At 42.0% G+C, this 15722-nt stretch overlaps 1 protein-coding gene across 2 annotated transcripts in view; it reads left to right on the plus strand.

The window, feature by feature from the left end:
• The window catches only part of dennd1b (DENN/MADD domain containing 1B), a 101447-nt gene that overhangs the window by 80739 nt on the left and 4986 nt on the right, over positions 1–15722 (plus strand). For both annotated transcript variants that reach the window (XM_031859554.1, XM_031859556.1), the window contains 7 exons: positions 1437–1527; positions 2785–2825; positions 4280–4315; positions 4715–4771; positions 6889–6978; positions 14938–15023; positions 15400–15622. In XM_031859554.1, coding sequence (XP_031715414.1) covers positions 1437–1527; positions 2785–2825; positions 4280–4315; positions 4715–4771; positions 6889–6978; positions 14938–15023; positions 15400–15622 — 624 coding nt within the window. The remainder of the gene's footprint in view (positions 1–1436; positions 1528–2784; positions 2826–4279; positions 4316–4714; positions 4772–6888; positions 6979–14937; positions 15024–15399; positions 15623–15722) is intronic.

A 15722-nucleotide genomic window follows, 5' to 3' on the forward strand; every position in this document is an offset into this window, starting at 1 on the left:
TCTCACCTCTCATTAAAATGATCTAATGATGAGTCTCCGGCTCTTCTGACCAGAGGAGCGGGCGGCCGTGTCGGTCGCTAGTTAGCGGTCTGTCCCCGAGGACACGTGCCCTAAAACAACCTACACTGTTGTTACACTTTGGACACAGTCACAGAGGTGGGAGGAGGAGTGATACAGTTAAGACTTTATGTTGCTTTCAAGTATTAAAAAGAATAGTGTACCAAAATAGTGCTTGAAAGGAAGGAGGTGTTGATTGTTATTTAATGCAATCATCAGTCAAATATATGTTTTAGTTCTTTATATATACTAATAGACACCATAACAGATTGTTAAATGCTTTCCCTCCCACCTTTACACAGATAAACTGAAGAGGTTGAAAAGATAGATTCTAGTTTAAGCTTGGACACCAAAGATTTAGCTCAATAAATATACACACAGAAACTGGTAGAAAGTAGTTTTCACGACTTGGCGCCACATCTTGAGAATAAAATATAAGAGCTGCAGCTGGCTTTTTTTTTTTTTTTTTTTTTAACACTAGAAACGCGCCAAGATTAGCCCAAGGATTTGACTGGAACATATTATTTCCACCCAGTGATTTGCTGATATTATAAGCGATGGGACAGGAAACTAACAGCAACCTGGGGGTCAATGTGGTTTGATTTAGCTAATAGAAAACAGCGCACCATATGTGTGACTGAGTGATCTAAATTCACATAATTGTTTTAGAGATTTTCTTCATGTTCAGTATTTAAAAAGATGATATACAGTGAGATTTTTTTTCCTGCAAAAACGATGAGGGTCAACTGAGCCTGTAAACTGTACGGAGGAGGCACCAGAGCTTTTATAAGGGCCCAAAAATGATAAGAAATGTGTTAAAAAACGATTGTTTGACACCATTTTGTTTTTTTGTCTTTTCCCTTCCACTCTAATAAGTGGTTTTATTTGGTCGTGGCCTGTAAAACTAGATATTTCTCATGCTTTAATGTCTAAAGAATGCCGTTAATTTAGTATTGTTTTCACCACAAAGGTTGAGGTAAGTGTGTGACTGCTTGTATTTGCAGAACATATTTACGTGAGTTTGTGTCTGTGGAGGTTTTGAAATGTGTAGCTGTCTTGGCTGTTAGGTCAGTATTTATGAGATGGGGTTTTATGCGCTCCATGTTACAAAGGGAGGAAATGAAACTTCCTCATGTCTCAGACAGTGTGCAGCATGTAGTCTGCTGCCCTAATCCCTCACCTGCTCCACATTACCAAATCCTTATTACCTGCAACCCACCTAATCTTGGGATGTAGTTTCTGTCAGGTAGGATTAATAACACCCCACTGCGGCCTGAGTGTTTGATTCTGTGTGTGTGTGTTTTGTATCTGTTTCAGTGTGTCCACCCCCCCCCCCCCCCCCTCTTCTTTAATAAGCACGTTGTAATTTATGGTTGTAGTTCATCGACGGACGGCTGGCCAAATTGAACGCAGGCCGCGGCTTCTCCGACGTGTTTGAAGAGGAGATCACAGAGGGGGGCTTCTGTGGAAGTGAGTAGTGCTAGACCTGTCTATCAATTAGCCACATTATATTTATTTGCCATATTTCATGCAGTGGGCTGTAGTTATTAGTGCTATAGTAAGATGTACAGTAAAAGCAGTGACCAAAATAAGGAGACATCTTTAAAGTTAGGAAAATTAAAAGCAAAGAGCCTTCCACTCCCCAAATAGAATGTATCTTGCTCTCAAAACTCTAAAACAATTGAAATGACCAAAAGTCTTCTAAAAACAATGATAAACTAATTAAATAGACGGTAGTTATATAGTACACTGTAGTGTCCAAGTATACGTTTTATAACATTCCTGGTGCTGAACTTCTTATTCTTTGAGTAATGTTTGAAGACTGCTGTTAAATATCTCATGACCACATGAGGCACTTTCAAATACGAATGCACCAATGAACTGTATTGTCTTTCTTATCAATTTAAAAACTACAACTAAATGGCTTCAAGTGACTCTTGGCCAATCTAAAAACTGTAAAAAAAAAAAAAAAAAGGTACATTTTTATTTTTTTACATTTGACATGTATCTTGATTGTCAATTGGAACTGATGCAGAGGTTACTTGTTAATGTGATTGAATGTGACAAAAGGAGATTGACGAAAGAATTAGTATTGTTTTGGCAGGATTGAGCGTTATGTGTGGAGACTGAGCACGAGACATCAGAGGTTTGAAATCCCATAGGAGTGCTCACACAAATTATATGATTTTGATCACATCACTTCAGGTTTGAGTCTTATTTACATGACAAGAAAAAAGAGATGCCATCCAGACGTTGCAGCTAAATATCCATCATATTATTGGGCTTTTGAATTCTGATCCCAAACACATACACACACACACACACACACACACACAGTCGTCAGTAATTCTGTTCTGTAAACATCTTAGAGCCCCGGACACCATAAAGATGTCCTTTAAAGCAGCCCTCCCCTCTGCATGCACAAGTCTTTCACATCCAGTTGCTCACACTAATGTTGTATTCAACAGTATTTATTATCGATTGTGTAACAAAAGGGACAGAAGAAGAAAACAAGACAATTAAAAGCCTTATAGCACTAAATGTAGTTATATTCAATACATTTAAACAACCACTTTTTTTAAAATGCTCAGTAATGTGCGAGTGTGTGTAGCCATGAGACTATGTCACAGTGTAATATACATAGTTACCTTTGCTTTGCAATGTTAATACAATGCTATCGAGTGCAAAATGATTAATTCATGTTCTGTGTTTTATACATCCCTCCAGGTAATTCAAGGTCCTACCAGCAATGGATGCACACTGTGAAGGTATTCACAGAATGTCCTGCATGTCGTATCTAAACGCTTTTATCTACGGCTTTTTTTTAATGTTTCACTCATTTCATTCCCGAGTTATATTTAATTGAAAGTGTGATTGACACAGCTCAGCGTTTGAAGTCCTGGTGTTGCTTTTGGAATGAAGGGGCTGCCTGAATGTACAGATCCAGCTCGAGTGCAGTGTGTGTGTGTGTGTGTGTGTGTGTGTGTGTGTGTGTGTGTGTGTGTGTGTGTGTGTGCGCGTGCGCGTGCGCGTGCGTGCGTGCGTGCGTGCGTGCGTGCGTGCGTGCGTGCGTGCGTGTGAGTGAAGCGGCGCGTGCAGCAGGACAGTGGAGACAGACAGACAGGGAGGGAGACAGAAGTGATTTGACGTGACAAGACGTCCTCCGAAATGACATGTTGATTTGGCAGCAAACACGGGCGTTACTCTGCTGAACCGACCCAAGAACATAGATCTCTCCCTCCTTCTTCATCTCCTGTCTCTTTTCTCCTCTTCTTTGCTCCCCTTATCTATTTCTCTCTCTCTCTCACTTTCTCTTCCTTTCTCTTTCTCCCTCTTTTCATCTCTGTCACAGCCCCCCCTCTGTCTCCCTCTCTCTCTCTTACACAGAGTATCTCTCTCTCTCTCTCTCTCCCCTCCATCTCTCCCCACGCCGTCAGCTAAGGCTGAATTAGTTCTCTAGAGTGCTCTTCAAAGATTTGTTAAAGTTTACATTTCCTGACTGACGGGGATCTATAAGAGGGGCCTTCACCTCGGCCTCTCTCCTCTTCTCCCTTTGCCGACTTCTAAAACGCTGTCTGCCATTTACTCTGTTTAGCCGTTTAGCCGACGCTTTGTGCTTACACTAAAGACCAAACAGAGAAGAAGAGCGAGACGCCAGAGGAGAGATGCAGCAACTCTGGGAGAGAGAGAGAAAAGAAGACAGGCACCGAGAGATATTGGGTGCCATGATGTCAGTCTGCAGAACTCAAAGTAGAAATCAATCACGCACAGTCCCTTCCATCGCTGTTTTAGGCTGCTTCTAAATAAAAACCTCCTGAATGCTTTGAATCATGCAGTTTATCATGGCTCAGCGATATGATACTTTGCCTGCTGTCACCAGTTGTATATGAAAGTTGCATTACAATACTATTTACAGCTGCACAGGGAGTTTTGGTTGTGTTTGATATTGAAAATGAGTCCTTTGCGACTACTGCAGGAGTCAAATGATGTGGTAGAAGTAACCCTCATGATATTGATAAGGATACTTCACAGTATGACAAAAATGTATGCAAAAATCAAACTGCAGTGCAGCTTGCTCTGAGCCATTTATGCTGAAATTCGATCACCACGATATGATTGCATGCTGTGTGCATAATATGAATATTTGATATTTTAAAATAAATCTGTATGTGTGGAAACTCACCCAAAGTGACTTACTAATAATGTTCTGTGTCTATTACAGAGAGGAGGATCACTTCTCAACACAGCTGTGACTAAAGTACGTTCTTCTTCAAAACGGTCAGATAAATGTAGCTCAATGTAATGTTTCTTCTATATGTACATAACTTGAAACATCGAGTCCTTAAAACTCCACTGAAATAGACATTTTGCCGGTTGTTTTGTGTTTAGTAATTGACGGTGGAAGGAATGGGAGTTTTGTAGTGTGCGTTTGATGAGCAGTACCATGTCGTCATGTGCTGTACAATAGGTGGTCAGGGTGCCCTTTCATGTTATCGCCTTCTGTTAGTGTGCGATTCTCTCTCATCCAGCCTTTTGTCTCTGTGTTTTTTGCCGCAGGGATCAAAGCTTCTCGTGATGTTACACGAAACCAGAACAGAATGTTAATGCAACATGTTTTGATTAGTAATCTGTGTGTGTGCGTTGTTTTTCATCCTAGGCCAAGAGTCATGCCAAGAGGGGCATCCGAGACATTAAGGACAGACTTAAAGCAAGGGTGAGCAGCACGGACCTTCACACCTCCCTGACACACATGCACACGCTCGTAGAAATTGTGTGCGCACACATGATTCTGTTCTGAGAGCACACAGATACAGTAGACACCCCCCCCCCCCCCCCCCCCTCATAGAAACAGACAGGAAGGCTGCTTTACATGGAGTGTGTGATTCTGACGCCGGGCCCTTTAATGACTGTTGAAGCCTGCTTAGCGCTTTGTTCAGGGCTGTACATTTTTAACCAACACCCCTCTGGCTATGGCCTGTCATGTCATCCAGGCCCCAGCCCCTCTTTCTCTTTTATTGTCTGCATATTTCATCAGTGAGCCTGTGATTTCCTCAAAGCTAATGTAACGAGGTGTATGTTTACATAAGCCTGATGGATTTGATAAGGCAATAGCAGTTTGATCTGTCAGTGGGAAACTGAGCAGAGAGGGCACTGATGAAGAGCACGAGGAGTTTGCAGTGTTCTGCATGTGTGTGTACACACACACACACACACACACACAGTAGAGGAAGGTAGAGGTTTTGAAATCTATTTGATTTGAGGTGAAACAGATTTCCTGTGCGTTCATGAATTAATTCTCAAATACACAAATTAATTAATTTGACTTTCTCAGGATCACACTTAATCTGCAGTGCATTTATGTTGCTGCCAGCCACAGATGTCTAAACAAGGACCCCGATGCACAAACATATTGAAATGAAGCTCATCAGCGGTGGCTACCTTGAATATAATTGTTTTAACCTTGTAGAGAACGTTTTAAAGGATTAGGCCAGTGATAATAAATATATGTGCTGTTATCCAAAGATTCCATTAAAAGGCCAAAACCACCAATGCGTTGCTTCTTCTCTCTATGTTTTCCAACTGTGATACCATGTCCGTGGCTCAGAGACCCGAACTCATTTGTTCTTACTGAAGATCTTTCTTTTGAAAGACGGGTCGTGAGTACATACTTTAATTGTTTCAGTGATTTACTGAAGCAGCCGGGCACTGTAGCTCTTAGCAAACGTTATCCAAACACAAATACACGGTGCATTTGTAAGGGACTATTTTTAGGGGCAGATTTGATGCGCTACCGAGTATTCGCAGTAACAGGACGGTGTGTGTGAGATTGACCACAGTGACCATGTTCATCGTGTCATCAAACTGTGGTTTATTGATTGCACTTTTGATCTGTGGTGCAGATAAACAATACTTATTAGAAGGATCAATGCATATTTTCACAGTAGATGTTGGTAGTAAGAAAAATATAGACTATCACCAGACTAATCCTTTAACTCAGAGGTCTTCAACAGGGGGTCCGCGGCCCCTAGGGGGTCCGCAGAGGTACTGCAGGGGGTCCGTGAAATGTTTGGTTGATTACACAATTTAAAAAAGAAAAAAAGTTTTTTCTCTAAACATGAATCTGTCCATTATTGTAATAGTTCAGTACTGTATGCATGATAACAGGTATGTTCATGCATGGCAGTGGCACTAATAGGCCATCACTCATTTTACGTTTCCACATTTATGTTTAAGATGAAAACATCAATTTGAATAGTTTGTGTGTATGATTATCATGCAACTGACAGACAATGTTGATATTGCCATTGATATCAGCTGACAAGGTGTGTTTATAAATGGCAGTGGCACGGCCTCCCTACTCACTGTACCTCGCACATGTTTAAAATAAAAACATGAATATATGAACCTGTGTATTATTTGAATAGCTTAGTATTGAATGCACAATAAAGAGGTATACTCGGTACTAGGCCCATTTAGTATAAAACACAATTTTATACAATATATATAGTCGGGGGTCCCTGCTCCATCTCTCTATCAGTTTGGGGGTCCTTGGCCTGAAAAACGTTGAAGACCCCTGCTTTAACTTTTACAAATGTCACTGAGAAATAGAAACTGTACAAAGAGCGTCTTTACTTTAGTTCTGTGGCTTCTTTCATTCTTTCACTTGAAATGGATTAACTTGAACGAAGGAGTAATGCATTGAATGTGTTGTGATGTGGTTTGAATGCAAAAACACATTATTCTCCCACCAACACGTTCTACATACTAGTCCCTTTAGTTCATATACAACACAGATCATTTTACATTGATTTCATTTCATTTCTCTCTCAGGAAGAAGAAGAAGAGGGGGTGATGGTCTGTGAGGGGTCTCCCACCAGCACCAAGAGCCTGTCTCCAAGGAGACTGCAGAAGATGAGACGGGTATGACACACACACACACACACACACACACACACACACACACACAGATACACATCAGTAAATAAGTTAACTACATATACACTGACTGATCATACGAGAGCTCAGTTTTCACTTGATCGACATGGATGCGGTCTTCCACTTCTGTGCTCTTTCCGTCCACTTTTTGTTCTCATTTCTGTCTTTCTTTCTCTCTTCATCCCCACTCTCTCTCTCTTTTTTTATCTCCATCCTCCTCTCTTTCTTTCTCCCCCTACTTTCTCCCTCTCTCTCTCTCTTGAAACAGCTCTTGGAAGTACAGTAGTTTGTCAGGGTGCCAAATGTAATGATAAGCAATTTTTTTTCTTTCAACGCACTCATGTTGTACATTCAGTATTTTTCTCTGAACAGCACGGACAGTAGAAGCAACTCATCTGCTGGTCAGCATTTCCTCTGAAGAATTTGCTTGTGCCCAATAAGTGGATAGCACTTGTGTGTGTGTGTGTTCGTGTTCGTGCAGAGCTGGCATAGAATGTGCAAACACATGCACGCTCACAAAATACACATTCATCAATAAATTTATCAAGAGAGGTAAAAACGTTAGAAAATACGAAGAGACTGCAGTGTGAATGAAAGCGTGGACATATAGTTCTTGGTGAAGGAAGTTTAGTTTAACGTAATTAAAATTGCACACTTAAGTACAGTACTAAAAGCATGCATACAGCCTCAGGTTACTAGTTAAATCTTCCACCTAATATCTATACCTCTGTACTCTCAGCTGGAGCTTTTCCACTTATTTTGGCTAAATGAAAAAAATACCAAGTTGACTGCCAGTTCTGTCTTAAAAATACACAAAAAAACATCCCTGCATGCACACACTGACATTTTGGTCACAGTCATATAAGAGTTTGATTAGGAGAGGTTGCGCCGTCTCTAATTAGCGTTGTGTTTCCTGTGTGTGTGCGTGCGTGTGTGTGCGTGCGTGTGCGTGTGTGCGTGTGTGTGTGTGTGTGTGTGTGCGCGTGTGCGTGTATGTGAGATGAGGCTGGAAAGTCTTAGCGCAGAGGAAGGTGTGACGGCCGGGGAGAGGAGAGGAACGGCAATTAGGGCTTTTCTAAGGGCCTCCTCGGACACCCTCCCCCCAGCAAGCACACACACAAAGACGGGCCAGCCCGACACACACACACACGCACACGCACACAGATTAACAGTTAACATGCAATTGATGGGCGCACACACCCACAAACACGCATACACACTGCATTCAGGATATACACACTCTCACACCCCTGTCCCTGCCATTGAGGCCTGTTCATTGCCACAGTAACGGGTCCCTGGAGACCACTGGAGGAGGGATGCACAGGACACGCGTCCCACAGCACTGATTTTGTGTTTGTGTTTGTATAGTTAGTCCATCAGTTCCTCTTCAGCCATACACAATGCTTTTCTTCTCTTATCACATTAACGTTATATATTTACTTCTACCTTTTAGCTCAAGTACAGTTTCCTCGTCTATGTTTCCCGGATGCCTACATATTAAAGACATAAACCCCAGTAGGAGACTGCACTCTGACATTCTGTCAAGTGAAAATAAGACTGAAAATTGAGAAGCCAAGAAAGCCTTGATAGTTTATGGCCCGTCAGTGTGCAGTAACCCCTGAAAGATTGAAAAAGTTCAAAACTGTGCTGTTGTTTTTCCAAGATAGTCGTATTAGCTTGGTTTATGTCCTTATAAACAAATTAAAACACGTTACTTAGAAACTCAAAATGGAAGCTCAAAAAAATAACTAATTCTTTCACAAAAAGATGTTTATGTCCAGTTTAGAAATAATGTTTTTTGTTTATGGAATACCTCTGGAAAATCATTTGGCAAGTACAGAATTAAATAGACTCTTTTTTTAGGTTTTTATTTTTCTTAATGAGAGCCTTTTCTTTACTTTCACCTGACTGTTTAAAGCACACCGTATTTACATTTCAGTTTCAGTTCAAAGGAATCTCTTACCCCCTCTTATCTTTCCTTCTCCTTCCTTTCTATCTGTTTTTTTATGTATTAAATTGCTGCCCATGAAATCTTGATACTGTGTTCTGCCCACAGCTATCTTGACCAGGTGTTCCTTGCTCTCAATGGGACTAACCTGGTTAAATAAAGGTTAAGTAAAGTGGAAAAAAAATAGAAAACCTTCCTTTACCGCCTCTTGTGCCCACACACAGACACTTATAGCAGTACCAACTCTTATTCCTCCATGCTTATTCCTTAAAATATGTCCCACTCCATTTCTGTCCTGTCTGTGTCCATCCATGCAATTCATTTTTCCATCCTAAAATATTATTTTCCTAAAATAAATATATCTAACTTTTCTTGAATTGACATTGTACCCCAATTTTATTACCTGAGACTCATTTTTAGAAACGCGTCACAACACAGCACCACAAAAAAACCAGCCTCCAAACTGACCATCAAGTTGAATCAGCACCTCTCTTCAGTTCTTAAAGTTCAACAAAAACTGAACATTAAAACCTTCTTTAAGGTAGTACTCCATTAGTTTTAGCTACTGTAGGTGTGCCTAATAAACTGGCAACTGAGTGTATATTAAAGATGGTACAATGGCGCTGCTTATTGAACCGTATTCATGCCTGAGTGAAAGGAAACTCACTTCGTATACAGATTTTTTTGATTTTTTTATTTGCCTTTAAGACACATTTTTGCATTGTGTCCTTAGCTACAGTACAAACACTCGTAAACCCGCTCCCTTGTCCTTCTCACGCATCCATACCTCTGACCAAGTGACCAACAAAGCCTCATTCGCCTGCTATTATAAATTCAGACTCATTTTGTCATCTGGCGCTCCAAACATGATGATGGTGATCTGATTAAAGACGTTCCATCTTCCTGTATGAAAGAAGAAGCCTGAAACATTTTGAGCATTCATCTTTTCTTTTTTTTTTGCAAACTCCTCTATGGCTGTCCTTGAAATGAAATGAATGATCCTGGAGTAGCTTCCTTTTAATTAATCAGAGCAAAAAATAATCCGAGTTATGAAATTCCTCTTCTATTTGATCAGCCAACACACATGTACCAAAGTGAAAGTGCTGTTGTCATTTGCGCACATATTTCAGCCGTATCTGGCAATGTGGGTGATTGTCAGTGTTTGGTGAGCTTGTTGATTAAGAATGTAGGAGTAATCCTTTCGTTTGACAAAAACAAGACTGAATTGGACCGCTGACTCCTCGTCTGATACAACAAACAACAACCATTGTTCTAGCTCCTGTATGGTTCTCTGTGTGAGTGCCACATCTGTTTTTGAGATTCTGTATATCTGGTGTGTGTGTGTGTGTGTGTGTTTTATGTGGTATTGTGCTGTGAGCATCTGCAAACAGAGAGTGCGTGTCTGTACCTTAGCCCTTTTGTACATGAGCATGGTTTTGATTGTGTGTACTGCATGTACACAAACACGCATGCATTTAGCAGCTTGCCTCAGGTTGGAGACAACACAATGACAGCTGTTGAGAGAGGAGAGCAGAGGAGAGGAGAGGTTGGGTCAGTGTTATGGACAATGACAGCCAGCAGGCCTGTGGCCCGGCTCAGCCTCAGGCTCTGGACTCTTCACCTGGTGAGGCAGCAGAGATGCCAGCCCGGAAAACACCACATCTCTTAGGGGAATCAGGGAGCTGACAAAGATGTAAAACAGAGGAACAAAGTCACATGGATACTTCAGTGTGTGTGTGTGTGTGTGTGTGCGTGCGCGTGTGTATGCATGGGTGGATGTTTGTGTGCTCGATCAGTGGGAGACAGCTCCTGTGTTCATGGCCACTGGACACGTATGTGCACCGACTGTATTTGTGTGGTTATGATTTCAGGATCATCTGTCTTTGAGTTAAACATGCTTCTACTAATAATATTTATTTTTAGTACAATACACTTAACTTGAAATATTGCTCATAAAGCCTTACATAGACTGTGTGTGTGTGTGTGTGTGTGTGTGTGTATTATATTCAGTACATGATTGAAAATGCTATAATATGAACAATATGCTAAAGAAATACTTTCTAAGTAAACTGAATAGCTAATAACTATTTCACAGTCTATTCATGTACTGTAGATTATTGTGTGTGTGTGTGTGTGTGCTATAATTCATAATGACATGTTTGCTGTTATTGTAAATGGAAATAGCTCAAATATGCTCATAATATTTATTAGAAGATTAATATTGTTAGATGAATGGTTAGAATGCATTACAATGAGCTTTAAGGTGTGTGTGTGTGTGTGTGTGTGTGTGTGTGTGTGTGTGGGGGGGTTATTTGTATGCATTTGTAGTCTCCATTTCATTTAGTTTGTTCCCACTTCAGAGACCAACTGACTTCCTCGCTGAACCCAAAGTGCCATCTCCTGGCACCTTCAGAGTACTGCACTGCACCCATTCACAGAAAGACACCAGGTGATCTTACTGGATGAGTTTAGTCCAACAGAATGAGCATAATTCACATTTTCCTTCATTTATATGACTCCTTTTTTAAGTGAAAGGGAAGCGGGCTTTCAGCAACAGCCAGTTGGATCGACGAGCAGTGAATCTTGCCTCAAATGCCGTTTTTCTTTCTTTTCTTTCTTTTTTCTTTGAGCGAGCAGCTCTTAAACAGACTTGGCCGTACTTCTGCAAAGGCTCTGCCTCTCCCCAAGGTTTGTTTGCATTTTGCCGGCATCTCTTTACATACACTGCCAAGCTGTGAGATCAGTGCCCGCTCAGAAATACCATATGAAATGTATAATGTAAGACTGGCTATTAAAGTCCGCTAGCGTTTGGCCCCGTCACAGAGAGGCGTAGTTGTTCCGCTTAACCGGTCATGCAGGGAAGGAAGGGAAGAGGAGGGAAGAGGAGGGGAAAGTTTGTTTCTCCAAATGCAGATGGTGATGACTACTTTCCCCTCATAAACACAGAAATGAAATGTAATTTGTTGTATCAAATCTGAGGCCCCTTAGATATATTTCATACCTTTGCTTATTGCACGGCCAGGATGTAAAGGGTGAGAGTAAAGGATAAGTTGGTCACGTCTACAATTCTATTCAGTTTACTCACAATCCGTGACTGTGAAGGCTTGTAAGAGGATGTGTGGCTTTTTATGTCTGAAGCCGAAACTAGTGGTAATCAGGATTCTTTAACTTCTTGAGCCAGGTACTCTGATCAAAGTCAAAAAAATAAAAAGATTACAAAATAATATTTAAATGATTAAATAAATGTTTCCCTCAAGGTAAAAACGAAAATAACACTGTGAGGAGAAGCTCAGATGTCAAATCTTATCCTTGATTTAACTGAAACAACCCAATCATTTCTTTATTTTTTCCGTGACTCCTCTGCTGTATCTCCTCCTGACTCCTTGGCTCCCTGCGATCTGTACAGTCGCACTTGTGGGGAGAGGAAGGGAAGCGAGAGCCAGACCGACAGAAACAGTGACATCTGTCGCTGACAGCAGAGTGATGGAGGGAGGAAATGGGAGACAGGGGAGGCATGTAGGGGAGAATCACTTTTTACATTTTCACCTTTTAGCTTCCCATTAGCCGACAGCGAGAAGCTAATGAAGGAGCAGTATGATAATCTGTTGTTCTGCTATTTTATGCTTTCCCCTGTCCTGTCAGGCCTGAGGAGGTATGGGAAGGTGGCACAGCTGTCACAGCTTTGGTGGAGAATATCTCAGAGCACATTTGAAGAGTCTCTCTCTCTATTTCTGTTGTCATTTTACATTGACGTACAGTACATCTAATTTTAGATCTCAGATTTAACTGATGCTGATGATTTCAACAGCTTTTCAGGAGGAGAGATATTATATTCAAGTGACTAACAAAAGCATACGTCGTATCTCACATTACCAGTCAAATGAATGCAGTATGTTGGCCATTTAAAAAAAAAAAAAAAAACAGTGTGATAAACCCACTCCTTCTATCGTAAAATGCTTGGTTGCTGTAAATAGTCTAATCTTAACTGCTGCACTCAAGGGTCACAGTGAAGAGAGGGAGTGACAAATTGATAAAGCCGTGAAGTGAGGTGCCATCCGTTTACGGCTTCCTGTGGAACTTTCTTTTGTAGACGGCATCAGAGCTGTAACAGAGATCAGAGGGCCAGGCTTCATGACCTGTGTCTGGTTGTGTTTGGGTTCACCTTGCTTTAATAAACACCTAGACGCAGAGAGAGAGAGAGAGGCCCTGCTTCCCGAAAACACCGCTCTCTTGCACAAATGCACAGTCTAAATAACTGCATGCACCGTGAACATGCAGTGTTTCTGTCCAAACCCTCCCCAAGTGTCTCACAGGTGCATCTCCGCTCCGCTTTGGCTGGCTGGCACGTCGGCCCGGCCCCAGATTTACTGCCCTGACACAGGAATCCATTAAAGGCTGTTTAGGGATCCCAGGCCTGAGCCCCTCTGAAATCTCTTTCATTATAGCTCCACGCTACCATGGAAGGCGAGCGGCTTGGCCAATCAGCAGTGCCGCCACATGTGTTCATGTTTAGCCCGATGGCTGAGAGGCTTAAGTGGCTACTGCACACATCTCCTCCACTGACTTTTATGGAGAAAATGGCACTTTAACTCTTTGTGTTTTTTTGTAATAGGGTGCGTATGTGACTGAGTGTGTATATGTGGGTGTGTGTATGTCTTCCCTGGCCGAACACAGGCCCTAAATGAGGCCAGGCCAGCCACACGTTACATTCCGCCTGTCTGGCTGGCACTGCGTCGGCTAATCAAGACCAGCTTGGTTACGGGTTCCAATACTGCCCCCCTTCCCCCCTCCCGTCATTCTTTAGAGCTTTGAGGAATCTTTCCTCACCTCTAAACATTTCCTTCCTTCCTTTTTTCATTAATTCCCTTCCTCCTTATTGTTATTGTGCTCTTGTGTCAGTTTTTTTTTTTTTTTTTTTTTTTTTGTTGCATGTCTGTGTCTCACAAATCACAACCACAACACAAGCACACAAACTGTACAGCGTTCACTCCCTAAACACACACACACGTTCTCCGCTCGCTGTTAGGGTTGTGAAGAGCCTTTTTCTCAGTGTAGGGCTTTGATAATTGGCTAACGAGAAAAATGCAGAGAAGTTAGAGAGGTGGAGCCAAGCTAGTGTAAAAAAACATGGGAGGGGGGGCTGCTAACTGTACCACATGAGTGCTTGTTTGTGTACAAAAACACACAAGAGACTGAACGACAGTTTGAGATGTTACCACAACAATAGACACAGGAGGTGTGCAGTAATATGTGAGAAGGTAAATGGGCAAGAGTGGAAAGAGTGCAAGTTAGAAAGTGAGAGATGTTGTTAACATAAGCGAACATGCGCGTGCAGTGAGAGAGGAACATATGCGTCGTGGTGGAAGGCATGTTAATAGGTGGCCTGGGGCAGATTTGGGCTCCCATGGGGAGAGTCCTGCCCGGCTCTGTAAAGCTTCTGTCTCTTCTTTAACCCACCCATTAAATACGGTACACAGGTGGCTTATTAAACCCACTGTGTGAGACAACTACACTACACACTGATCATTCAACACTCAAATGACAAATACAATCGCATGTGCCGGTGTCGCAATGCAAATGATTAATGTAGCTATACCCCACATCTTCGCTCCCAGTGTGAACGTGGCTTTAACTTCCCATATAATGCTGAGTTTGATAAAATACTGCAGGGGATGTTAAAGATTTCTGTCCCTAGACCCGAATTTGACAAATTTAGTCTCAACCCTAAGGGTCCAGGCTCATTAAAACAAGCTGCTGCTTGTGTCTTATGGGGACCCACCAGACGCAGACCTGCATCTTGTCTCTATCAGGTTCCAAGTCGTTGTTTAGTGAAATGCTGTACCTCAGCAGAACACCCCATTCTGTCTGACTCCATGTTTATCACTTGTATTTTAAAGCGAACCCCCCACCCCCCCTCGGGTCCACTTCCGTCGTGTTATCATGTAATGCTTTGCTTTTCTAACTACATCCACTTGCTGTGTTGTTCTCATTAACAGCAAAACTTCAACAAGTATCCCATGAGCATGGGCCCTCGAGACCTTGGCTACGGGCTCGATGATGACGAGCTGGACAGTGCGAGCAAGTAAGTACTCTGATTTTTATGATCGCAACATTTTTGGCCATTCCCATTTTGTTTCAAGTATGTTTGTCCAGATATTGGAACTTTAGCTGGTTGACTGATTCATTTCATAAAGAAAAAGCAGGTTCTCTTTTTCTGAGCACATTCAATCTTTTTTGTTTGTTACCCATGATAATACTGCCCCCAGGTGGACATATGTGGTGACAGAAACGTCACTCAAAGGAAGTGGTTATTGCAGCGATATTCACAATAAAATGTTATACACATGAAATATTACTTTGGAAAATCCCCACTGTTGATTAGCATTTGATGCTCGCTAAAGAACAGTTATCTTATGAAACAATACACGAGTCACTGTTTAACTCTGTCTCTGTCTCAGGATCTCCTCAGAGGACAGCGGGGATGTCCCTTCCTACATCGAGGACAGCGACGACTCCTACTCAGTAGAGCTCGACATCGACTCCTCCCGCTCGGGCCAGATGAACCTGCTGGAGGAAATCCTGGACTCTCTGAGCACCACGACTGTGGAGCAAGGCAAACTTAGCGCTGCCAAGAGCCTGGACTTCTTCAGGTCCATGGATGATTTAAACTACAAGGCCCCGGTACGCAAGAGAGAGACGGAGGAAGACATGGCTATGAGAGGGCCAGTCAGCATTTACAAGTTCTTTTACAATTCTTAAGGTGTCAGAATGGGACTCAGAA

This window comes from Anarrhichthys ocellatus, unplaced genomic scaffold, assembly GCF_004355925.1.
Source record: "Anarrhichthys ocellatus isolate YVR2014 unplaced genomic scaffold, GSC_Weel_1.0 scaffold22, whole genome shotgun sequence".
NCBI lineage: Eukaryota > Metazoa > Chordata > Actinopteri > Perciformes > Anarhichadidae > Anarrhichthys > Anarrhichthys ocellatus.